Source organism: Chiroxiphia lanceolata, chromosome 14, assembly GCF_009829145.1.
Source record: "Chiroxiphia lanceolata isolate bChiLan1 chromosome 14, bChiLan1.pri, whole genome shotgun sequence".
Lineage (NCBI taxonomy): Eukaryota > Metazoa > Chordata > Aves > Passeriformes > Pipridae > Chiroxiphia > Chiroxiphia lanceolata.
The window spans coordinates 17,788,083-17,812,367 of NC_045650.1; the positions used below are offsets into that span (position 1 = coordinate 17,788,083).

General features: G+C 54.1%; 1 protein-coding gene across 2 annotated transcripts; it reads left to right on the forward strand.

Annotated features, from left to right (window-relative positions):
* Positions 1–333: 333 nt before the first annotated feature.
* On the forward strand, positions 334–22,997 carry LOC116793760 (disks large homolog 1-like). Of its 2 annotated transcripts, XM_032701839.1 has the most exons (5): positions 334–408; positions 2,430–2,561; positions 10,398–10,546; positions 12,139–12,294; positions 21,923–22,997. In XM_032701839.1, exons 1-5 carry the CDS (start codon positions 393–395, stop codon positions 21,959–21,961), a joined length of 492 nt encoding a protein of 163 aa, XP_032557730.1. In that variant the 5' UTR covers positions 334–392; the 3' UTR covers positions 21,962–22,997. The 2 variants fall into 2 exon arrangements, with proteins under 2 accessions (XP_032557730.1, XP_032557729.1); XM_032701838.1 differs by lacking the exon at positions 21,923–22,997 and having other exon boundaries at positions 12,139–13,101.
* Positions 22,998–24,285: the final 1,288 nt, after the last annotated feature.

Consider the following 24,285-nt stretch of genomic DNA (forward strand, 5'->3'; position numbering starts at 1 on the left):
GTCGCGGCTGCGGGAGGCGCTGCCGGCGCGGGGCAGGGGCAGGCGCAGCCCGGACGGTGCCGGCCCGGGGCGGGCGCGTTCCGCGGCGCCTCCGTGCCACCTAGTGACCGCACCGGGAACCGGGGCCGGCGGGCCGGGCCCTCCGCAGCGGGCAGGGACGGGAGGCCGAGCCGGGCGGGGCTCCGGCCGAGCCGCCCCGCAGCCCGGCGGGCTCCGAGGCGGGGCAGAGCGGCGGGCGCGGGGCGCTCCCGCAGCGGGGGCGCTCCCGGAGGCGGTGCCGGCGGGCGGGGGGCGGCTCCCGGCCGGTCCCTGCGGGGCGGGGCGGGGCGGGCGGCGGCTCGGCCGCTCTCGGGCTGGCACCGAGCGGAGCGGCTGTCGGCCACGGCGGAGCGATGATCCGCCGGGAAGGTAAGGAGGGCACTGACCGGCCCTGCCCTGCCCTGCCCTGCCCTGCCCGCCGCGCCGGGCACCGCGCCCCCCGCGCTCAACAAGTGTCCGCCCCGCCGGTGCCGGCGCTGGGACCGCGCCCGGTGCTCCGCGCCCCTGCCGGGCACCTCCCGCCCTCGCTCCCCGCTGCGGGCGGCCGTGCAAGCCAGGGGTTAAGAGCCGAGGACGGGGCGCCCTCGCTTCACGCCCTCCTCGGGCTGTGGACGTGTCCTCGTGGCTCGGAGCGGGTGGCCGTGGGATGCTGTGCTCGCACAGCCCTTGGGTGCTGTGGGGAGGAGGGCGGGCGTGGGGGTGTGGGTCCTGCGAGGAGGGATCTTCTGTAAGTTGGATGCACCTTGAGGCATGGTGAGATGGGCCCTGGACAACACGTGCTCTTTCTTGGGTGCTGTAAGAAGGGTCCTTCGGTCTCACCCCATGCCAGGTGCACAAGCACTTCCCCAGATCCAGTGCTCCCCTGCTCCAGCCGGCTGTCACCCAGTGCTGGTGGCCAGCAGCACAGAAGTCAGCGCAGGGTGCATGCTGCTCCTTCTGCACAGCCTGGACTGGGGTGGGAAGTTCACACCAGGTTCGCAGTCTTTGTGTCCTGGTGTGGTGGCCCCAGTTCTTCATCTGTTTCTTTAGCTTTTGCAAATAAGGTCAGGAATGACCAGGCAAAGATGTCTCAATCCTGCTCATGGGATGCTGGGCAGTGTCTGAAGCCACTGTCTTGCAGAAAAGGAAGCTCTTAGTGATAGCACAGGGCTAGGGTCCCCATAAAGCTTAGGGAAGTCCCTGCTTTTCATAGAGCCCAGCTCTGAGTCGGAGCTATTCACACTTCCCCAGACTCCTTTCCTTGTTCTGCTCCCACGATGAGTCACTGTGGGCTGGGGACACAGGCAGGAGGACCCCCTTTCCCTTTCAGCCGAGGAGGAGCTGGGAGTCTGGGCGAGCTGGGATACCAGGTGGCACACACCCTAGCAGACACAGGCCCCCTTGTCTGATGACCTGAATTCTCTGCCAAGAGCCCTGTGATGAGCAGGGTCATCCTTTCTGCATGAGTTCCTGGCTTAAAAGATGAGTCTCCAGCAGTGGCGGGACAGCTTCTCTGCCTCCTCACACAGACGCTCTTTGTCTGCAGGCTGCCTGGGTGACAAAGGGAAATATCCACTGATAGGGCTGGGACGGTCTCAAGGTCCACAGGAGCTCCCCACCTGCCTGAGATGTGGGTCACATCTGACGTTTGGGCTGCACTGGCAGCTCTGGCTGTCTGCCCAGAGAAGCATGGAGGTGTCCAGGCACAGAGATCACAGCTCCACTATTTCAGGTCCAGGGTTTTCACGTAGCTATGTGAGCCCAGTCTTTAACCAAAGCGTTGCTTCATGGCAGCCTCCAACTCCCCTCCTGGCCAGCATCTCCTTTGACCCCAAGGCATCGTGTTCCTTTCCCACTTGTCTCCTGCTGACCCACAGCTGCTTGCCTCATTGAGGAATTCTTACACTTCACCCTGTAAAAACCCAAGTTTCGTCACTCATGGAGCTGAGCTGTTTGCCCTGTGGGAATGGGCCTACACTCAGTGTTGCTGCAGCCATCTGGCCCCATGTGGGAGACTGCAGGTCCTGCAGTAGTATTCACATTCACCTGTGCAACCGGGATGTGTCCAGCTCCTGAATGGCTTCTCTGCCTGGGAGGTGGCAGAGGTGTTCAGGCTGCCCAGTGCCACAGGGTTCAGAGGTGAACTGACCTGATTTTAGCCCCTGATTTTCAGGGTTTTTGGCAGAACCACCTCCCCTCCAGCCCCTGCCCAGTTCTCCACTATGGGCCCTCTGCACTTCTCAGCAGGGTTAGCTCATCCAGGTGTGAGTGAGGAGACTGCTTTTGTGGCTGTCTGATTCTTAAAAATCCAAGCTGGAAGGCATCTGGAGGCATTATTCAAGCCTGCACTTGAGCCTTCCCTTAACATTCTTCAGTGTTAATGCCTTGTTATTCCTGTGTCATCTCTGCAGACACTGAACGGGCAGTGGAAATTCTGACCAGATACCAAAGCACCCTGCGGTCCCCGGAGGAGCAGGAGCTAAAAGCCTCCATTGGAAAAGTCTCTCACATCTTCCAAAGTGAACTCTTCCAGGCTCTGCTGGGTAAGCTCCTGCCTCGCAGTCCCTGTGGCTTTGTGGTTAGTGGGGCCTCCCAGGGGCCTGATCCTGCACAGGTGCCTCGCACTGACCAGACAGGGCACATCCTGTGCAAACACATGGCACGTAATTCCAGGGAGCTGGGCTGTCTTTTCCCTCCAGGACTTGGGCAGGAGATACCAGGGGTCAGGGCTGCGATCGCTGGGTGTTTGTGATGAGATTCCTCAGTCGGGTGATTAAAGACAAAGGGTAAAGCCTTCTTCATCTGGTCATGCCAGATCTATCCAACACCTGCTAAAGGATCCTGCCATGCTGTGAGCACCCTCTGTGCAGTGCAGCCACCGCTGGATTTACAGTTCTGCTGCCACACAAGGACACCCCACCCCAGCCTCATCACAACCTGCTGCTTTCCACTCCTGCTGCCAAATTGAAGGGAAATTAAATTTTTCTATCTTTAAGAGAGAATCCACATGTATCCAAGCTCCTTTGGGGTATTCTGGCCTTTTTTGCACTTAGACCTACGAGCACTTGTGAGTAACACACTGTTCCAGCAGCTCCATTTCACACAAGAAATAGATTTAACAGCAAGGCTCATCTTGGGGCTGGACACCAGAAAATGTCATTTTTAGCACTGTATAAAGTTGTCCATGTGGATTTAGACAAATACAGCTAGAGTCTTGCTGGACTTTGCAGCTTCTCTGTGCAAGACACAGGGCTATCTTGCTGATAAGGGCATTTGAAAATGTCCTTTCTTTGCAAAGTGTTTTTTTAGGAAAAACAAAATTCAATGGGTTTGGACTCTGAAGCTGCTTGACTCCATTCCACGCTAAATCAGACCAAATCCTGGCTGTGACGGTTGACTTAGAGCACTAATTTCAGAGTTAATCCCAGAGAACCATTTGCAGAAGCTGCAGTGTGTGGAGAGGGACAGGAACTCCCACTCAGATCCTCTCCTTAAGTTCTATTCGCTGTGGGCCTTGGGAAACACATGCAGCCCTGGTGGTTTCCTTTCCTGGGTCTACTGGAAGAGAAGCTTGGTTTTCCTGGTGGGAAGGAAGGGAAAGCACCCCAAAGGCTCTGCACTCTTAGAGGGAGTCCCGGGCCCCAGGGTGCAGAGGTGCACATGTGGTGTGTGGCTCATTCTCAGTGCATTTTGACCCAAGGCTGTCACAACCCTGGTGCTCCCCCTCACCGCCTGTCTTGTCTCTTGGCAGCTCTCACCTTTTCTTCACACCTCTGCAGCCAGAGACCCACTTCTGTGCCTGCAGAGATGTGAGTTGCCAGCAGCTCCTCTGTGCTTCAGGTTTTCCATTGAAGATGAAATTGAGTGGTGTGTCTTGAGCTATTTTATTCTCTCCTTTCTTCTTTCTTGCTGTTGGAGCATCACCTCGAGGCTTTCAGTCCCAGCGTGTCCTTTTGAAGGTCTTGTGCTGGAATGTCTGTGCCAGCAAGGACACGTGGCTAGGGAGGCCTTCCCGGGGCAGGTGGGCCCCCACGCTGAAGGGACCCGTGTGCATCTCCTTTCTTGTCTCTTAATCTATACAACCTGTTCTCTAAATGGTCCCCAGCCCACGGTTTGCCCCACCCTGGAGGCTGTGATCGCCTCGGCAAACCTGACACGAACCCAACACCCCTGGCTGCTTTTGTGCGCTCTGCCAGTCCTCCCTGGGGCTGTGTGAAGGCACTGAAGCAGCTTTCCCAAGGCCCAGGGCTGTTGATATTAGTGCAGAAGTGTTGTGGAGAGAGTGTAGCTGCAGAGAACACGTCTGCACACGCGCCGAGCCGGCTGCAGCTGCACGCTGGCAGGCGGATGCTGCACAGAGCTCCCAGCTCCCTGCTCTCAGCCCTCTGTCTTGGTGCCCTGTCAGCGCTGGCACGGGGGAGTGTCGGGAGTGTCGCTTGATTGCTGGTGACCTTTTCAACTGGTTTAACAGGATATTAATTCCCCCGTGCCAGAGCGAGCTTTCTCTGGATGTGTTTACCTAAACTAGGAATTTGCATTAATTACTTCCGCCCCCTCCCCCCTGCTTCCCTTGGAGTAGGTTTGTGAATTCCTCTGTCCCAGCATGGACATTGTGTCTGGCTGCCTGCTTGCTGTGACCACACACAGCTGGCACGCACTGGGTTGCCTCGTGTCCACGGTCCAGACCCACTGGAGCACAGTGACAGCTCTGGAAGGGTGATGGGACATTTCTATTTTATTTGCTTTTCACCCCTCCTTTTCTCAGTGGGCTGCTGTGTCTCTGACTGAAGTTTCTCCGAGTCACAGCGCTGGTTCAGTGTTTATCTGAGGGAGGAGGATTTGCAGAAGAGCCACAGATACACCTCTCAGTGCAGAGGCTCTCATCTCACTGCCCCACACCATGCCAGATGCTTCTGGCTCTGGAGAGGCCTTAGCCTCCTCTTGCAGCCTTTCAGCAACAAGGCCCTGCTTTTTTTCAACCCCAGGGGATGATGAATATGTGAGCATGGTCTGTCCCTGTCCTCAGGTCATCTGCTCCTGCAGGTAATGCTTTCCTAAGGCATGCATTGGCTGGCTGGAGTTTGAGCATCAAAATGCATTAGAGCTACCAGAAGTGAAAAATATCACGGAGTTTGCCAAGTTGGTCCATAGGAAAAATGCCAGGGATATGACTTTCCATATAATTTTTTTTCAAGAATAATCTGTTCTGGGGACTCCAGAAATCCCAGTTTGTCCATCTCCAGGGGAGGATCTGCTGGGATGTTCAGATAAAGTCTGTGTTGTGTCCAGGATGCATCTGTGTAGTGCTGGATGTGTCTGTTACTGTGATCGTGCCCAGTGTTGCTCTGCACATGCACCGTGTTCTGCCAGAGCACAGGACAGCCCCTTAAATCCTTGTGACCACCTCCCTGTCCCTGGAGCTGCCCATGCCTGGGGCACGCTGACTCTGCCAGGACTGCTCCTGTCCCGGCGGGTGCCGCGGCTGGCTCGGCACGGCACAGCGATGCGGGAGCTGCTCTGCGCTGGAATGTGCCAAACCCTGCTCCGCACAAAAGAAATTCCTTGGCTGCTCGGAGGGAAAACAGGCTGTGCTGGCTCCCTTCTCCTGGCCCCTCTCTCCCCGTGTCTGAGGCTGTGGAGCCAAGTGCGTGACTTGCAGGGAAACAGCCCAGCAAAAGGGCGATCGAGGAGCCTGGACTGGGGTGACGGTGGCCCTGCTTTCCCTTTGCTACTGGGAGCCCCTCAGGGACATGCTCGGTCTTCCCTCCTGGAGAGGAGGATGGGTCTCGCACACAAGAGCAGCTCCCTGACCTTTCCTTCCCAGAGCCGGGGCTGAAAGGGGCCGTTGTGCCCTTTGCAGCGGGAGAAGCTGGTGGACAGGCAGGGTTTGTCTACATCTGGCCACCCCAGCTGCCAGCAGCCCAAGGGGCCGTGCTCCTCCCAAAAGCCCTCTGGGATTCAGCTCGTCTCCTGTGCCTGAGCAGTGGCTGGTGCAGACCTCAGTGTGGCTCTGTGGGCTGCTTGGACCCCCAGTCCTCCCCTGCAGCTCCTTTTACCCCAGAAAAGGTTCATCTCAGAGCTGTGGTGAAGGCAGGAGGGGCAGTGCTTCCCTGGGTGCAAAACTCCAGCTGGGAGTTCAGCTTGCCAGCAGTGCTCCTGGGGATGGTGGTTGTGGCTTCCCTGGGTGGCTGCAGGAGCCAGGGTGGAAAACTGGAGGAATCTGGAGGATTCCCATCGCTGAGGACTCCTCATCTTTTAAGTTTGCCCATAGCAAGAATAGAAACTTGTAGCTTTCTTGAAAGATCTGCTGTGGCAGCCATGCGTGTGAATCCTCCCTGTGGCAGTGGGGACATGGCTGAGGGTCTGGTGTGAGGCTGAGGTTTCAAGTCTGTGGTGATGCAGCTGGTGCCAGAGCACATACTGGGGAAGAAATGTCATTTTTTGGAAGTGCATGTGCTGGCACAAGGACATTGCATTAGCCCTCAGATGCTGGTGCTATAGAAATATTTAATGACATTTATTTGACGAGCTAACCCCAGGAGGAAATTGTTGGAAAAATTCTAATGTCTGTAAATCTTGAGTTACTTCTCCTTGTTAGATCCAGAACGGATTTACACTGTCATCACACAGAAACTGGGCTGTAAGGCAGAACATGCAGCACCATCTTTTGCTTATGGAGCATCCTCTTATGGAGGCTTTTCAGGTAGTGCTGCTCTTAAAGAGCACAGGTGAGGCAGATTTGTGTGCAACTTGTGGTGCTCATAAGAAATGAGGGAAACTGGCATATATTTAAATTATCTTTAATGCCACATGCATGTCTTCTAAAATGCACTTCTGTCATGGCCACGTCCTTTGCTGCCTGAACCCTGCCCACCAATCCTGAAACTCCTCTAAAACCTGGTGCCAGCAGCAATTCCCTCTTCTGGCAAGCACCTAAACTGGGCTGAGGGGTTTGGAGGTGGAGAGTGGCTGCTTCAGGGGACAAGTTTTCTGCTCTGCAGGCACCTTGCCAGCTCGGCTGCCCCAGGCTGTGTTCCTGCAGCAGATGGGTGACAAACAGGGATGCCAGCAGCACTGCACCCCCACAGTGGGGCTGTTCAAATCCTGTTTTCATTCTTGCAGGGGTTTGTGTGTTCCAAATGCAATCCATGCAGCCAGGAGCCGCTGCTATCCTGTTATGCAATTATTATTTTTATAACCAGAGGGAAAGATGTTTTAGCACAAAAACAAAGTCCAGTTTGTCTGGCTGTGCAGTGACCGCTTGCTGTGACCTCATGTCTGATTTGGGAAGGCTTCAGGGGCTGCCAGCAGCGTGTTCTGCAGCTGGGGGGTTGTGGAGGGGTACCCCAGGTGCAGTGGGTAGATCTGGGGACTCCCACTGCTCCCATCATTGCCAGCTGCCCCATGTCTCCCAGGGCACAGGACAGCAGAGCCTGGCTGGGCTCCCCGTGGGCACCCAGCTGGTCTGCCAGCAGCCGAGATTTATAGCTGCTTCTTCCCTGCAGCTGGGAGGTCACCAGACCAGGCAGCCCCAGGGAGCTGGAAGATGGGGGTTGATGCTGCTCTCATCCCATCTGCAACATGGATGTGCTGCTGTGGTGATTGGGCATGTGGTTAAGCACAGGGAGAGAGGATGGGCACTTGGGTCTGGGAGTACAGTCCTGCTTTGTGAAAGCATCCCTGGTGTTGTGGGCAGAGTGGGAGCTTCAGACAAAGTTTACTGGAGAAGCCCTACTTTTGAGTCATGAGGAGCTGAAAGGACCCCCTTGCTTTCTAAACTTCTCAGAGAGGAGCCTGGGTGCAGCTGGATCCAGTCTTAGCCCCAGACTTTGTCACTGATTTATGTCTAAAAGATTATACAGGTGTAATTGAACCTTTATACAACTTTGTCCCACAGGATTAAGGATGGCCTAATACATTTATATAAATATATTAAATTATTTATTTATGTTGATTAGTGATGATTAGAAAAAGAAGGGCTTAATCAGAATTTATTTACTACACAGTATGAATAGCTATAACTACTGGTGTAGTGCACTGCTTTTGAAGCAATATTAGAGCAATTCTATTAAAGCTAGGTAAACATTATTAAGTAGAGATTGATGTTACTCACCCATACCAATGACTGTGGGTAAATCTCTTTCACTCGGCCGTGAGGAATAACCTTGAGGGATGTCCCCACTCAAGGGAAGGATCTTCACAGACTTAGGTATGATAGAAGTCCTCACTGTGCAAAAGTAGGACTGGCCTTTTATAGTATAAAGTGATTGACTGTCAGTCATTTGCATTTTTCAGATTATGTGTTATGAGGTTTAATCAGCAAAACATGCTTTGTGCTGGAAAAGGTGTGAGCAGCTCTTTTAGTTTCTTCTTCTCACCACTCCTGACTCTCACTTCCATATCAGAGCTTGCACATTTTTGCTGCTCCCAGATTCAGTCAGGGAGCACTTGTCTTGCATATCCTTCTCATGGGGTTTGAGAGTTTGACCAAGCTGGTCTCAGCATTCCTCAGCACTCAGAACAGCAGACCCTCCTCACTTGATCTTATCATTGGTCAGCAGACCCTCCTTGCTTAGGCCTTCACTGATAAATTGTAAGACAAATTTTGAGCTGCCATATCCACGCTTAGGCAGAGCATCCTGCTACACCTGGGAAAGAGCCTCAGGCAGTGGTCAGCATGTCCCTGCTCACGCTGCCAAATGCTCACCAGACTTCCTTTGGAAATCTGTATAACATGGGCATTTAAAAACCCGTGGTGCCTTGGTGTGGCACAGCTGCAGGTGAGAAATCACAGACTGAAGGGCTGGTGCAGCCCCTTCACCCATGGGCTCCCAGGGAGTGCCATGGGAATGGCCACGTCCCCCTCAAGCTGGGCCCCACTGCTTGCCCTTCGGGTCACTCGCAGGAGAGGAGCTCTCCAGCTTCCTCCACAGCAGACGCAGGTACAGAAAATGAACTCAGGTTCCTGCTGTGGCTTTTCCTGCTCCGAGTGCTTATTTATGCTGCCGTGACTTTTTGGCCCTGCTGACTCTGCCAGGCTTCCTGTTTCCCAGGTGCTTGAAGGGATTTATTACTTTTTTATGGCTTTTGCAAGGTGTTTACCAAACTCTTTTGGCCGACCTTTTGGAGCTTTACCTCTAACCTGGCAGCATTTACCATCCTTTCTGGTTTTCTCATTTAAATGCAGCTTCAACCGTTTAGATGAATGTCTTCTCACTTTCAATAGCATCCCTTCCCCTGAGGTCAAGCCTTGCTTTCCTTCCTTTTGCCTTTACAGTATCCTTCAGCCAGGCACTGCACGTCTGCTCTGATGTCCCAGTGAGTCTCTCTGAATAGGCTCAGAGCCTCCCACAAATTTTTGTTACCCCTTTCAGTTTCTTCATATAAAAGTTTCTCACTTTTGATATAGTTCCCCTTCTGAAATTAAACACTTCTGCAATGGACATATTGATTTTTGTTGCTCCCATGGAGGTGCTGGCCCTGGAGATGAACTGGGGGCTGCCTGAGTGTGCAGCAGTGGGGGCTTCCTTAGGGAGGAGCAAAGCCCACTGCATCCCTGCTGCTCCCTGGAATCCTCTGTGTGTGACCAGGAGAGGGTAAAATCCTCCTGGAGGGGGTCTGGGCTCCCACAGCCCCTCTGGAGCCACTATGGTTTACAGCAGCAGACTCAGGTCCTTGGAGCCCAGAATGAGGATACCTGACATCTGCTTGTGGCAGTGCACAGGTAAATCATGCCAAGAGGGAAGACAGAATTTATCAGGAAAGGAGCTGGAGATAACACAGCTGTAGTCATCAGCTCTTTAGAGCTGGTACACTGTGAGCCTGCCCTCCTGGTGCCCTGTGCCCTCTGCCTGTACTCCTGGGAGAGGAGCCCTTCCAAAAGCCAGGGCTGCTGGGGAGCAGTGATGGGGAGGGAAATGCCCATCCATGTCAGGGCAGAGAGGCAGGCAGAGGCTGCCTGGTGCAGGAGGGTTTTTGGAGCAAAAAGGTCCTGGCACCACACCTGAGGCTGGCACAGCCTGGCGAGCAGGATGGGGTGAGTTTCAGATTGATGTTGCTGAGCATGGTTTGCTCTTAGACCCTGTGGACTGCACAGTCATTGCTCCTTGGATATGCCTGTGCCTTCCAGAGCCATGGGGCACTGCCCACTGAGCCAGGCACCCCTCTACACCTTCTGCCTTCAGAAGGGGTGTAGTGGGCAATGCAGCAAGTGTGGGGAGCCAGCAGAGCCCTCTTCCAGGGTGCCAGCCTCTCACAGAGGGCTCAGACCTATGATGTTCTGGAGGCAGAGTGGGAGGGCACGGTTGCTGCACCACACACAGGAGCTGGCCTCAGCCTGCCTCCCAGGTCCTGTGGATGTTTCTCGTGCTGTTTTGCAGATATCCACGAATTCTATGATTTCACACTGCGCTCTGCACCCCTGCAGTCTCCGAGCCTGGATGCACATCATGGCACAGCCAGGCAGCAGCATGGGGCCAGCGAGCCCAGCTCTGCAGTGACCCCCAGAGAGCCCCAAAACCTGCCTGAGGTAAGAGCCAAACTCATAATGTTGCAGGGTCAGACTCTGCACACTCCTGCACTGAGAGGAGGCAAGGAGCACAGGAGGCTGCTGGCCACCACAGCCTGCCCAGCTCTCATCCAGACTGTTTCCACACCTTTTCTGTCATAGCTTGTCTCATTAATGAGGCAACTTCTCTGGTTCACAAGTGTTAATTGAATTACTCCTAATGTGAACAGCTGCAGTTCCAGCTCTGGTTCCTGCTCTGCTGTTGCAGCTGGATTAGTTGCTCCTGTCTGACACTGTCTCCTATGGAGGCATTTCAGCTCTCTGATCCAGCCACCTCGCAGGCTGCTTTTGATAAGTGAAGTAGGTTGAGTCCTTTAAGATTCCCTTTTCAGGATTTTTTCCCAGCTCTCAGATAACTTCTGTCTCTCTTATTTGCATTCTCTTTAATTTTCAACAGCCTTTTAAAGGCTGTTCTGGTTAGAGGCTTTTGAAAGATAGAGCACCAGGTGGGGAGGCAGGAATTGAGCAGTAGGGTCTCACTTATCTCAGACACCAAGGTAAATAAAATTGCCTCATGCCTTTGCAGGCCATCTTCCCATCCCCCTCTCACTGCCTCATGCCCTGCCAAGGGATGCTGTGGGATCCCCCTGATCTGGGGATACAGGAACATTTCTGCAGAAATGCAAAAATTCAGGGAAATAATCCTATCAGATAAACACCATTTTCTGCCTCACAGACTGAACTGTGACTTTCCATCATATATCTGGGGGGACACCAAATTTGAGCGTCACACAAGGAAGATGGAACTGAATGATATTATCTAAGAAATAATGCTTTAAAGGAGTTTGGGGATCAAGAATAAGGGCAACAAAAGTGCCCACAATCAGTGCAAGAGATATGTCTCTCTGACTCAGGAACCATTTTAGTCCCATTTTTTCTTGACCCCCCTAACACTGCCAGTCCCTCTAGTTAAAGGCAAACCTGCAAATCTAGTATGTGTTTATGGATGAATTTTTAGTGATATTATACCATAGGCAGTGGGATCCTGCTTTGGTTTTTCGGGTGTCCTGTAGCCTAGATCCATCCACCTGTGGTGGCAACAGCCACCAGTGCCTGCAGCCAGGCCAGTCTATGAGTCCCCAAGGAAATGTGACAATAAAGAATTTTGAAAATCCATAAAGAATTTTAAAAATCAATGATGTGGAAACAAGCAGGGAAGCAGCCATGGGCCCGGTACAGCTGGTGTGAAGGGTGTCCCTGCTCCCCTCACCATGCCCTGTCTGCAGTGGGGAGGAGCAAAGCAGCCAGTCTTGGGGCTTCCTTGCACTGAACACAGCCCAAGCCATTGACACCATCAAATCCCTCCTCCTTTCTCCAAAAAATGTGTTTGAGGCATCTTGTGTTGCTGAAACGTGAAGTGGGACAGCCAGAAAGAAAGCCTGCAGTGACCTCGCTGCCCCTGGGGCCAGGGCCAGGCAGGCTGACACCAGCAGTGGGATACTCACTGTGAGCCCCTCGCATGGGGGAAAGCTCCTTTTGGCCCTTCCAGAAGCAGTGGGGGTCTTAAGGCAGCTGGCCTGCCCTACCCGCACGTACCCCCTGTCTCGTTTCAGGATTCCTCCTGGGACCGTGAGCGGAGGCTTCCCACGGGGACCGGGGACAGCGCGCCGGGGACGCCGCCACGGCTGGTGAGGGTGACAGCACGGAGGACAGAGGCACCAGCCAGTGTCTGCAGCCTGGTGCTCAGCTCTCACAGCACCCTGCCCCAGGTGAGCCTCCGTGGGCCCCACGCCACATCCCACCCTGCCAGCGGCTGGCACTGAGGGACAGCCCAGGGGCCACGTGCTGGGAGCGCTGCAGGGATGGTGCTGTGGAGGCACTTCCCTCCCCTGGGGCTGGCAGTGTTTCCTCACGGCCGTTCTGGTGATGCTCACACTAAAAAAAAATCGAGCAGTCACCTGTGCCAGGGGCTGGACGACCCCGACATCATCCCCTTGCCTTGTTGTTTACCACGGCCCAGTGTCAGCCCTCAGGGCTCGGAGGGCAGGTGGGTATGGCGCAGGAATAAAGAGGCTGCGTGGAGCTGGAAATCCTCCCAGCCCTGTCCCTCTCCCCCCCTGGCGCTGGCACGCTCCCACGTTGCAGATTTCCGTATTTTTTTTTTTTCTCTGAGCTCTTAAATGGCAGGTCCGTTCCTCAGCTTACCGGGAGCTTTTCTCTGCTGTCTTGTTTACTTGGAAACACCATTTATTTGGATGTGCATCGTAAATCTCAGCTCCCTCCTGGTGCGAGTGCATCGTTTGGGCTACGCATTTGAGGGGAGTTTTAGGGATGAGTAAAGGGCAAAATGCGCTTCTGGGAGGGATGAAGTGGCCAGGATGAATGGAGCTCACCACAGATTTAAAATTATATGAAAATGTTGTTTCCCTTGGCATAGTCTGAAATAATGTTTGTTTGCTAAGTCTAAGTCTTCTTCCAAAGTATTTTAAATACAAAAATTGCACTGCCTCTTTTCTGTCCTTTTTTTAAATGTTTTCCTTCTTATTCTGGACTGCAATAAAATGGGTAACACCCCATTTTTTTTCCCTTACTGTTTAATTTCTCCTTTTCCTCTTGCTTCTCTCTACATTTTCCAACATTCACCACATCTTTACCAGTTTTGGAAGGGTGGGACAGTGGTTTTCTGAACATGACAGGCGGATGAGCTTGGCTGCTTGTTTCCATTCGCCAGTGGGTGGGAACCACCACCACAGGGGAGTCACAGGGCAAAACCCATGAGGAGTGAGAGCCTAAGCAGTTGAAAACAGTCAGATTTTAAGGGATTTTCTTCCTTATTGTCCCAGGCCGTGGAGTGCTCTTGCATCTAGCCCCAAATGTTTGGCTGAGTTGCAATGTCTCCTTTAGCAGCAGACACCTCTAGGTTTAATTTTAAGGCTTTGTGCAATGGGGAATCTGCTCTGTCCCTGGCCTGGCTGGCCTGATGGTTATTTATCCTTCACATTAAAAATCTGTGCTTTACTGTTAGCCTGGATTTCTCTTGCCTTAGCTCCCAGCATCAGGAAATTTTGCTGCCTTTGTTTGCTAGGATAAAGGACCTTGGCAATCAGAAATGTTCCCAACATGTAGGTATTTATAGATGCGTCTAAGTTCCCTCTTAACTTTCCCTTAGATAAACTAAACAGATTGGCTTCTTCACTCGCTCACTGTGAGGCAGGTTGTTCCAGACCTGAAATAATTCCTGTCATTCTTTTCTGGAGGTTTTTTTTATTTTCGGCCTCCTTCTTTCCCAGCCTGTGTTGATACGGGGCCGGTCCTCGGTGCCAGGCGCTGGCACTTTTGGGGTCACCCATTTGCAGAACTGCAGCTGCCAGCCCCGAGCAGGGGGTTACTGCCCTGAGAGGGAGGAAGCAGAGGGGACCTGGGTGGGCTCCATGGGGCTCTGGGAGGACTGTGCTCTGGCAGGGCTCTCATCTGCAGCCTTTTTCATCCCAGAGGATGGTCACTTCACAGGGTGGCTGCAGGCAGAGTAGGGCCCTGGAGGTGAAAAGCTGTCAGGATGGTAGTGTTCAGTGCCAGGCTTAGCCATGCCTGTAGTCCTACCTGAAACTCAGCTTTCTGTGAAGACTCAGAAGCTTTCCTGAAAACTGGAACTAAGCAGTGCTGGAGAGCTGCTGGTGCGAGCATTGCTCCTCTGCAGCAACCCCTGGGCTGGAATATGGGGTCCTTTAACATCCTGGTGAGTCTTTCCTCAAGATGTCATCTTCATTGCTGAATCAGGCCTTGCCCTGGTTGAAGGGCATTTCCAGCAGTGCCAGCAGGTTGGACCATGCCACAGGAGTGGCCATGCCTGGAGTCAGGCTGTGCTGATCCACTGCAGCACAGGCCCTGTTTCTCACCCCTCACTCCTACACGAAGGCACTGAGGACACCTCAGCCCCTGCCAGCATCACCTCCCATGTCGGTTCTCAACAGCCCCAGCATGCAGGACAGCGTCAGGGCTGGATAACACCTACACACCTAGTGTCTGTCAAGCTCCATGGGGACTTGTTGCTTTCCAGCCTTCGATGCTTGCTTTTTGCCACTGGCATTTCCAAAGTGGGTTTCAGAGAAACACCTGAGATAAGGCAAATGGCACTTGGAAGAACCAGAGAAGCTTTGATAATAGGCAATATTTAATGCTAGAGCAGGGGAGCACCAGCTGCAGGGCAGAGCAGCTGCCTCCCTGGTGCTATCAGCCCAGGAACAAGAGCTCCAGTGGACACCCTGCCACTGATAAAAGGCAAGATGATGAACTGGCTTGTCCTGCCTGAAGTAAGTGCAATGCTCTTATTGCATCCGTTGATGTAAATAAGTTTTATGCTGTCCTGGCTTTTTCCTCTCCCCTGCCCTCAGGTCTCCCCTGCAGTGTTAGCAGAGTAAAAGCCACCTTAACGTGCTTTAGCCAGGAAGATGCACGACAAATAAATTGCCTCTCTGCACAAATGCTTCCAGGAACAGGAAATTTCTGCCTGCTGGCGAGGATATGGGTGTGCTCTGAGTAGCCCTGCAGTGTGCAAATGGCTGCTACAGAGGAAGTGGTGCCGGTAAATACAGCAACAACATGTGCTTCCTGTCGAGGCTTAGTGGGCTGAAACCATCCCTCCAAGGGCAAGTGGATGTTCAGCCCTCAACAGGGCAGGAGCAAAGGGACTTTGCCAGCTAAAATGCCCTGTTAAGGCACACACAGGCACAATCCTACCTGAGCTCTGGGGCTTGTGGGGTTTTATTTGCTGAATCCTTCATTTCAACCTTTCCCCGAGCCCTGTGGTTGCCTTAGCAGGGCTGCTCGAGGCTTATGTGTGTCTGCAGCGGGAAGACTCAGGAGGATGCTCCTGGGGCCGATGCCACTCGCCTGTGCTCGCAGGCTGGCAAGGCTGCAGCTCTCCGAGAGAGCAGAGCAGCCAGCAGAGAGCAGCCAGCTCTCTGTGCAGAGAGCAGCCAGCTGGAAAGATAAATGAAAAGGGAACAATGCCGCTGATGAGTAGAGCTGTGCGCCTGCGAGGAAGCGCCGCTCTTCTTCCCTGCCACCCTCTCCTGCTTCCCAGCACGGCTCTGCAGCCACTCTGACTTCATCCCTGTCATCGCGCCAGAGCGGTGCCGCCCCTCCCGCCTTCTCCTGCCCGTGCATCCCCTCCCACCTGCCGAAGGATTTGTCGCTTTGCTGGCCGACACCAACGCCAGAGCTCTGTCCTTGCTCAGCCCTGCAGCTGACACTGAGCAACAGCAGGTCAACGTGATGGAGAGTACGAGCGAGACTCCTTCAGAGGACAGACACTGCGTGTGTGCTCTGAGATCACTGGTGAACAGGAAACCTTGCTGGCAGGGGCCACTGCTGCTCCCACAGGCTGTGGGTGTGTGGGGATGCTGTGAGCATGAGAGGTGCACTCTGTGCTTTAGCCCTGCTGGGCCGAGGCCAAAAATGTCCCTGTGTCCCAAGGAGGACACAGCCCTGGAAGAAATGCCCTGGGCAGTGTGTTAGGAGCCCTCCCTGCTGCACGTGCTGCTGAAGAAGAGGCATCAGTCTACCCTATAACCCACAGTTCAAGAGCCGAACAGGTCCGTGGAGCTCCCTGGGGAATGTGCAGAGAAAGGCAAGCTGTGCCGCCGGCGTGGCGACCGGCTGTCTGCTTCCGCCGTCCTTCTCTCGAGTGCTTTTTCCTCTTTCCCGGTATGCCTTTGGCCGAAGAGAAGGGCGTTCCCATGCTCTGCACCTTTGCCTGGCAGGAGCAGCGGGTCAGGATGAGCCCAGCGTGCGGCAGATGCTGCAGCTGCAGAGATGCCTGAGCTCTGAGCTCCCCGCTCCCCTGCCCCGGCTGCAACCCCACCACTCTCCGTTTTCTCTGCGAGGTGTGTGAGAGGGGGAGCACCAAGGAGCTGTTTGTTATTGCATGGAGCATCAGGGAAATTAAGCAGATCCCTGTTGTGGTGAATGTCTGACACTGAATGCAGCCCCACTAAGAAGCCCCCCATTAGGTTGCTTGGTTGCACGTGCCCTGCTGTCCTCACCACCCCGTGTCCTCTCTGTGGGCTGACTGGGCAGGCAGCTGAAGCCATTGCTGCAGGCCAGACTGACCACTGCTTTGTCTCAGTCTGAACCCAGCAGCATCAGCCCTCCAGCCCCACAGTCTTGGGAAGTGGCTAATGCTCAAGCAATGGGAACACAGAAGTAACCAGCTCCCAGGGAAACTCCCCCCTCCCCGTTGCATCCCCATGCAAGTCTGAGAGCATGTTTATTTTAGGAGAAGCAGAGAAGAAAAGCAGCAACCCACAGCCCAGAGGCCCCGGCTGCTGTCCCAGAGTCACTTGAGCCACTTTGTGCCTGGAGGTCGCCCCAGGGCATTCAGATGCTCTCCAGCAATTTTGTGTTTTGACATTGTAGACATAGGCTCCAAAGTGCTGAACCCAAGAGGGTGTCTGTCTGCAGTAACACACACAGATTGAACACACATCAGCCCTGCACAGCACGGGCACCCAGCTGGGCAGCTGGCTGCCTGTGTCCCACTGATGCTGCTGCTCAAAGGGGGGGTCAGCAAGGGCTGTGTCAGTAAGAGCTGTCACTTTGGTGGACATTTTGGGGTTGAACGGCCTCAGCTTTACTAGAGGCTCTTGCTATTCCTGCTGCAGAGATGAACATGCTTAGACTTCAGTTCTCCCACTTCAGTATACAGCTTCAGCAAAGTATGAAGAAGTCAGTAGAGCCACCAGGCTGTCAAACCAAAATCTCATGCATGGCCACCTATTGCTACTCTACTTGAGTGCTTTTTGTCTAAAACCAGCAGCAAAAGGAAGATCCTTGGCAGACACAAAGGTGTTTCTGGCTGCATAGGAAAGCCTTGCTGGACATGGGACTGTTGGTCTCTCCGTTCATCAAAGTCATTGTCCCTGTTTTGAAGTTATTTTGATGGCGTGAGTGAATGCAGCACTCCCCATGCAGTGGCAGAAAGGGAACAGTGAGGAAGAGGCTCTGGGAAGCCACAGACAGCCATGCTCCAGAGAAAATGGAGTCCATTCATCCTCTCTCCAGATTAATGCTTCAGCTCTGTTTGCCTTCATCTCCTACCTGTGCCTGCCTATCTGCACGGGAGCACAGCTGCAGGAGCAACTTCCATGCCGAGATTCACACTGATGGGTTTCATGCATAACTCTAAAAACAAGAACCAAGACCATTCACAGGCATCTCCAGCAAGATGGGCTCTGACCAGGGCCCAGCTCCATCAGTGCCTTGGCCAGGAGCTCCATGAGCCACTGCACTGTCCCTGCTGGCTCTCTGTCTGCTTTGTTTACCGAGTTTCCAAGATGAGCCGGTGCAGGGTCTGCACAGCACCTCCCATGTTCCTCCTTTCCTGCTTTGCCTTGTCAGGTGACTGACCATATTCCTGCAGCAACCGAAGTGAAGCCCTGGAGACCGTCTCCCGTAGCACAAACCCACCAAGGGCTCCCAGGTGCAGAACCTCCACACACCCACAGCCTGGGATGTGCCACCCTGTCCTCTACCCATCCACACTCCACTCCCCCTCTTAACCACCCCAGCACTTCAGAAGGGTGGGGACAATTCGCTCAGGGTGCATTTCTGCAAAGCAAACAGGCTCTCCTCGCCATTTTTTAAAGAAACAAACCAAGCTTGAAGGCAGAGCCTGGCAGGCCAGCTGCTTTCTATCTGGAGTGCTGGAGCTGGGGGAATGTCACTGCATCTTAATGGCATGAGGCTGGACAGAGATCAGGATTCTGGTGGCAGAGGCAGTGCTAGCACTGTTATAAATAGAGCAGCCATGATAACTGCTCATGAAGGTTTATAGTCTTTAGGATTTGGAGGATCAGTATCAAGCTACGCTGAGAGATGCATTATCCTCGGCATTGGTAGGAGCTGGGGGAGGACAGTAACTGAGTGTGGGTTTGGAAATCATCCCTCTTGTGAATCCAAGGGTGAGTCCTTGGGAAGGTGCTCTCTGCTGTGTGCTGGCTCCTCTGGCTTTGCCCTGCCTGCTCTGGGGCTTCAGGCTGTGCATGGCTGCATCAGTGCCAGCATTTGGAGCCAATCTCATGCCCTGTTGCAGGAAGAGAGGGTTTGCCCCAGGGCAGCACCTGCCTGAGCCCTGCAGCCTGCAGGTACAAAGCACCTTGCAGGAGTCTCGCTGGCATTGTACCTAAAAATTATTCCAAGTGTTCAGCCTCAGGCAAAGGCCTCCTGCAGTCTGTGGCCTGGATAGCTCTTGGGGCTGGCACTGCTCAGGTACACCAGGGCCTGTGCCCAAAGCCCTGGCACAGAGACCATCCTGCCTGGCTGACATTACTTGCCCAGCCTCACAACCAGCTTCCCACCTGCACGTGTCCAGGAAACATGGCAATGTCCTGCCAGGCTCTTCCCCCCCTTTCAAAGGGTATTTTTAGATCCGATCATTTCACAGCCTGGGCTACAGCAGACTGCAGGAGGAGCTGAGGCAGAGCAAGGAGGGGGGACTGCACTGCAGTGCAAGGGGAGACCAGGCTGGACCTGGAGCTGGGTTTATTGCTGAAGCCAGGGGCAAGCTCTGCACGCAGCTTCACGTGTGTATTGCAGTCCCGTTGCTGCGCTGTTCGTCCCCTCTCCCTTGGCAGGTACCACATAGCTATTCCCCTCTATGCAGGGGTAGATTTTGCACAGCTGAATCTCACAGGGTGTTTTTGCAGGGAGGTTTCGTAAGCTTTGGGGTTCTGGGGCTGTGGGAGCTCTCCCACATTCTTCATCTGTTCCAAAACAAGAGCAGGGTGATGAAACCACTCTCCCAGCTGCCTGCTCTCCCTGCACCATGGCTTGGCAGCTCTTGGCCTTTGGGGAAAACTCAGCCCAGCTGTGTGCTTTGGCCAGCGTGGATGTCCAGTCCCTGGGACCTGACCATCCCATGTCCAAGCCAAGCCCTGAAGCCAGGGTGAGGGAAACGGCACCTCATCCGTCATCATCCATCCGCCGGGGCTTGTGTTGCTAGTGTGTCACTCTTAAGGAACGGATGGGTGTGGCTGTGCCTCAGGAACTCCTCACCCGGCGGCTGGGAGCCGCTTTGAAGGTCACCTCGGGGCTTCCGAAGCGGTGCTGTCTCGTGTCGTGGCGGGGGCGGGCGGGTGGGGACGGTGCGCCTTTAAGAGAGACCCGTGCTCCGGCTGCGGCCCCGCGGCGCGCGCGCTGATTGGTCGAGCGGGGCGGGGGCGGGGCCACCCATTCACAAATTTCCGAGCAGCGCTTTCTCCCTTAAAGGGGCTGGGCCGCGCCGGCCAGACCCACCTCCCCTTCACCGCGGGTGCCCCAAAGACACCAGCGTTCGTTGTGCTCCCCGCGACTGGGGGCTTTCCGTGCCAGAAAGCGTGTTCTGGGGCAGCACTGCGCGGATGAGGCACCGGTATCCCCACGGCTGCGGGTGGTGGGAGCTGCTGAATGGGCTTTGCTCTGTCAGGAAGGGGCAGATTGGAGCAGGGCTGGCCAGGCAAGAGCTGCCCTTCTCGTCCCCCATGCAGGTGGGAATAATTGAGGAAAGCTAACCCTTCCTGAGCCCTGGATGTGGGGAAAGGTCCCTCTGGGCAGGTCTGTGTTGCCCAGGGCATCCCCAGTTCTGGGCAGGGTGGTGCTGACCCCTTGCCTTTCAGAGCCACATGTTGACCCACTCTGAGGATGGTACTGGTTCCTTCGGGGATGGCTCCTGATGAAGAGCCCCAAAGAGTCAACTTGTGGGACTTTGTGGCCCCAAGGTCACATTGGCTTATGCAGAGCCAGCCAGGAGATCTGTGACAGCCTTGTAGAGCCCAAGTGGGGTGTGTTTGGCTCCCACTAGGTGTAAGCGTGTGTAAGCACACCCAGGGACAGCTTGGGACTAGTGAAAGATGCAGGGGAAAAGGATGTCTGGTGGGGTCACACTGGGCACAACCAGCTGGAGATCAAGGTACAGGACAGAAAAAACAGCAACTGATTCTCTTAAAGACATGAGATGCAAATGCTCTGACTCTGGCTTGGAGTGGTGAAATTGTGCCATGGTCACATTGTCAAACCTTTCCTGTGCTCCATCAGGCTGGAGATGTGCTTCAGTCTAAAGGAAGTGAGGCACACACAAGGAGTGGGCACCCACAGACCACAAGACACGTCAGTGCTGTAATTGCTGTGCCCAAGCAGCAGCAAGGCTCTCCCCTTGCACAGAGAGAGGGGCACAAAGGCAGCCCACAGACAGCCCTTGCTTCCAGAACAAGGCAGGAGCATCTCTGCCAGGTGATGGGGAGAGCAACTGTGGGCATTGTGAGGTTGTCAGGAATTCTGCTGCAGTTGATTGCTATTAAATAGAGCCTCCAGGCTCTCCTTTGCAGGGAGGGAGCCTGGGCTCTGCTGAAGGGACCTGCTTCAGGTCTCCCTCACCCCTCTACCCCACCAGCACAGCCATGGAAGACATTTAGTTGGCCATGATATCCGTTGCAGAAACTGGCCGATGGTGTTTATTGAAGATCCTTGTACCATCCTGCTACAAGTGAGGATACAGGAACTGGGCAATGTATCAGGGATCATTAATAGAATGAAAATAGGTTTGCCCTGGAGGAGAATAATTTGTTGGGCATGTGCCCTGAAAGTGCTGAGAGCTATTGGTCCCTTGGTATGCCTGGTTATTATTATCCCAGCTGCGCATTTCTCAGCGTGAATCGCTGCTGGTGGCAGGAAGGAACAGCCACAGAGTGAGATGTTTGTTAACCTGCCCCTTCCCAGTCACCTGTGACTGTGCAAAGCCTCCAATGCTCACTGGATCCTCCAGCCCTGTTTGCTCAGGAGCTGTGCAGCCTCTACAGAGCGACTCTTCCAAGTTCTGTTTGACAAGCCCCAGACACAGCAAATTGCAAATCCCTGCAGGATGAGGTCTGTGGTAGTGCTGAGGAACTGACTGACAGACTGAGCCAAGTTCAGCTGGTTCCTCTCTTTGCTGCTCACCTCCCCACTGCCTGCCCTCCCAGATACATTTCCCTGCCGCTGCTCCCTGCTCCCTGTTCTCAGCTGGGTGGCTGCAGATCCTGGTGCCTCCCTGTGCTGTATGTCTTGGGCAGCTTTTTGCAGGTGCTTATGGTTGGAAAACATACCTTCCCCATGCAAAACTGTCCTACACTTCCTTCCTCCAGCATTATAAAGATTCCCTATCTGCACCCAGGCTCAGAGCTAACGCATGGCTTTGGTTCCCCTGGCAGGACCCAACCTCTCTTGGGCGAAAGTCAGGGAGCAGAGTGACAGCGCTCGCGTGACTGTTGTTTCTGCAAGGAGCTGGCTGCCTTCAGCCTGCCCTATCTTCTGCTCCTAGAGAGGCTGTGGGTGCAACAAACCCCCAGCTCCTGGTCCCTCACACTTGCCTTCCTCTTCCCGCAGGACTTCATGCGAGAGGAAGGAAGCGACAACAGGGGCTGAAATGCCGGCGACACCGGATAAAACCTAGCTCTGTGCCGCCCTCGTGCCTTGTAAATAGCATCATCTCCGGGGATTTCTTGACACTTTGCCGAAATTAGCTCCTGTAAAAAGAGCATCTGCCAAAGCTGAATTTAAATAAGACGGGGAGAGTTCTGGTAGGAAGAGGGTAGAGGATGGGAGAGCTCTTGGTTTCTTCAAATGACTTCCCTCCGTGAAGGCACCTGCCTGGAAATAAGCTCCCAGCTCCTTTAGCTCTACTCAGTGCCCATATCACTGCAGTGAGATGCCTACAGATACTTGACCGTGCTGGGCAATGTGCTTGCCCAGCCAGACCCAGGTCTGGGCACCCCAGTGTAGGTGCCCACACCTCTTGGTCTCTGGAAGAACCACTCCCTGTAGCCAAAATGCCACTACTCGCTAAATCAAGCTGGAGAAGTACAGGATACAGATGCCCCTGCCCAGCCAGCCCTGGCCTCCTCTTGAGTTTGATAAGGTGTTCCCAACCCTGTGCAGCATTAGGGAATGTTGCAAGCAGGTGGCAGCAACCAGGAATTGTTTTTTTCCTTTAAACTGAGGCTAGCAGTCAGCACATGCAGTTCATTACAAAGGAATAGGAATTAATTCCTGTGGCAGCTAAAATGGGACATGTGGGGTTTTGGGAGGGGACATGCAAGAGGTAGGGAAGGGCTCTGTCAGAGCTGCAGCAGCTGGGGCTCAAGGCCCCTCTGTTTGCAGGTAGAGATGAGGCACTAAAAGATAGGAGAGCAGGGGAAAGCAGCAGAATGTTTTAGATCATGGAGCTGTCCCTGAGTTTCCAAGCTGGCAAGTGGAGTGGGGTGGAGGCAGTGATACTGGCAACCCAGGGCTGGTAGGGAGGGTGTTTCCCATGTGGGGCTGCCCATGGCAGTCCCTCAGAGGGGCTGCTGGAGACCGAGCATGGAGGAGACCAGATATTTTCCTTTTGGAGGATGCACACAAAAAAAATTGAGAGGGAAAAAAATCAAATGCTTCTCTTTATTGTTCACTCGGCTCCTTATTAAAGCATTTTTCCCTAACTGCTCTTGTCCTTTGCTTTTGCACTTCCCCCTGAGTGAATGGCCATGTCCTTGCCTGCCTCCACCACAGGACAGAGTGAAAAGAGATGTATCTGGAGCAGGGCAGGTGAGAGCAGTTGGGGTTACACACTCTGCATGTGCCCTTCCCTGGTGCTTTCCTCCCACCCAAGTCAGCCTCATCCAGATATGGGTCTCCTGACTGGCCTTGGCCCAAAGATGGCTTTGGAGAAGGCTCATGGTAGTGGAGGGGGCCTCACTGGGTGGCCACTGCATGATTCCTGCAAGCTAGCCATACCATCCCAGGATGGGAACCATGAAGGGAAGGAGGTTTGCAGCTGGGATGGAGCAGTAATTAATTATGGCTATACTACTGGTACCTCTTATTGATGAAGTGACTCAGATCTCAGAGTGGGAGATGGTGGGTAGCCAAGATGGAATTCCTGTCCTTTTGCTCTCATGCAGGAGACAGTGACCACCTACCTATTTCTAAAAGGCTTTTTGCTCTGCTTTGGTGCAGCAAACCCCTATCTCAGCCCCAGTCCCTCCTATCATTCCCACCTCTGCCCTCCCTGCTGCAGGATGCCCTCTCCACATGGGTAACATGCCCTACCCCCCTGGTCCACACGGGCTGTCAAGGAAGTGCAGCATCTCCCAGAGCACAGGGCTTGCCAGCCCAGCATCCTCCTGCAAGGCCAGCACCATGTGCTCTGGGAGATGGCACAAGTAGAAGATGTGGAGATGACTCTAATTCCTTAAAACCTGAAGCGTAAAGCTCTCTGATAGTTCCAACACTGTGTGTTTTCCTGCCGTGCACACACGGACAGGTTTTCATGGATTTACCTCTGAACAAGCTTGCAGGCATCCCATCCTTCCTCGCCCTAGTGAGCTCCTGGGGTCTGCAGTGTCCTGTAGCACTGAGCTCTGCCAGGTAGAAACACTTTCTTGCATGCTTGGGAGCAAACACTGCAGGAGCACCTCTGTCTGCAGAGGTGAAGTGCAGAAGTAATTTTGTATTGCAGTTTAAGGAGCTAAAGAAATAAGGAGTGGGCAGGGGCATTTGTCTGGCCATCCATCGTGTGCTTCCTCCTCCCGCAGCCCTGCTCGTGCCCAGGACCATATTGCACCAGCTGCAGGAGGCCAGTAGGAGCCTTGCAGACCTTGCAACCTGAACTGGGGTGTTGCACTACCATGTCTTGTGGCTGAATTTGTGGCTCCCTCCTGCTTCTGTCTTTTACCCATACCCTGCAGGAGCCCTCTTGTGCACATTTC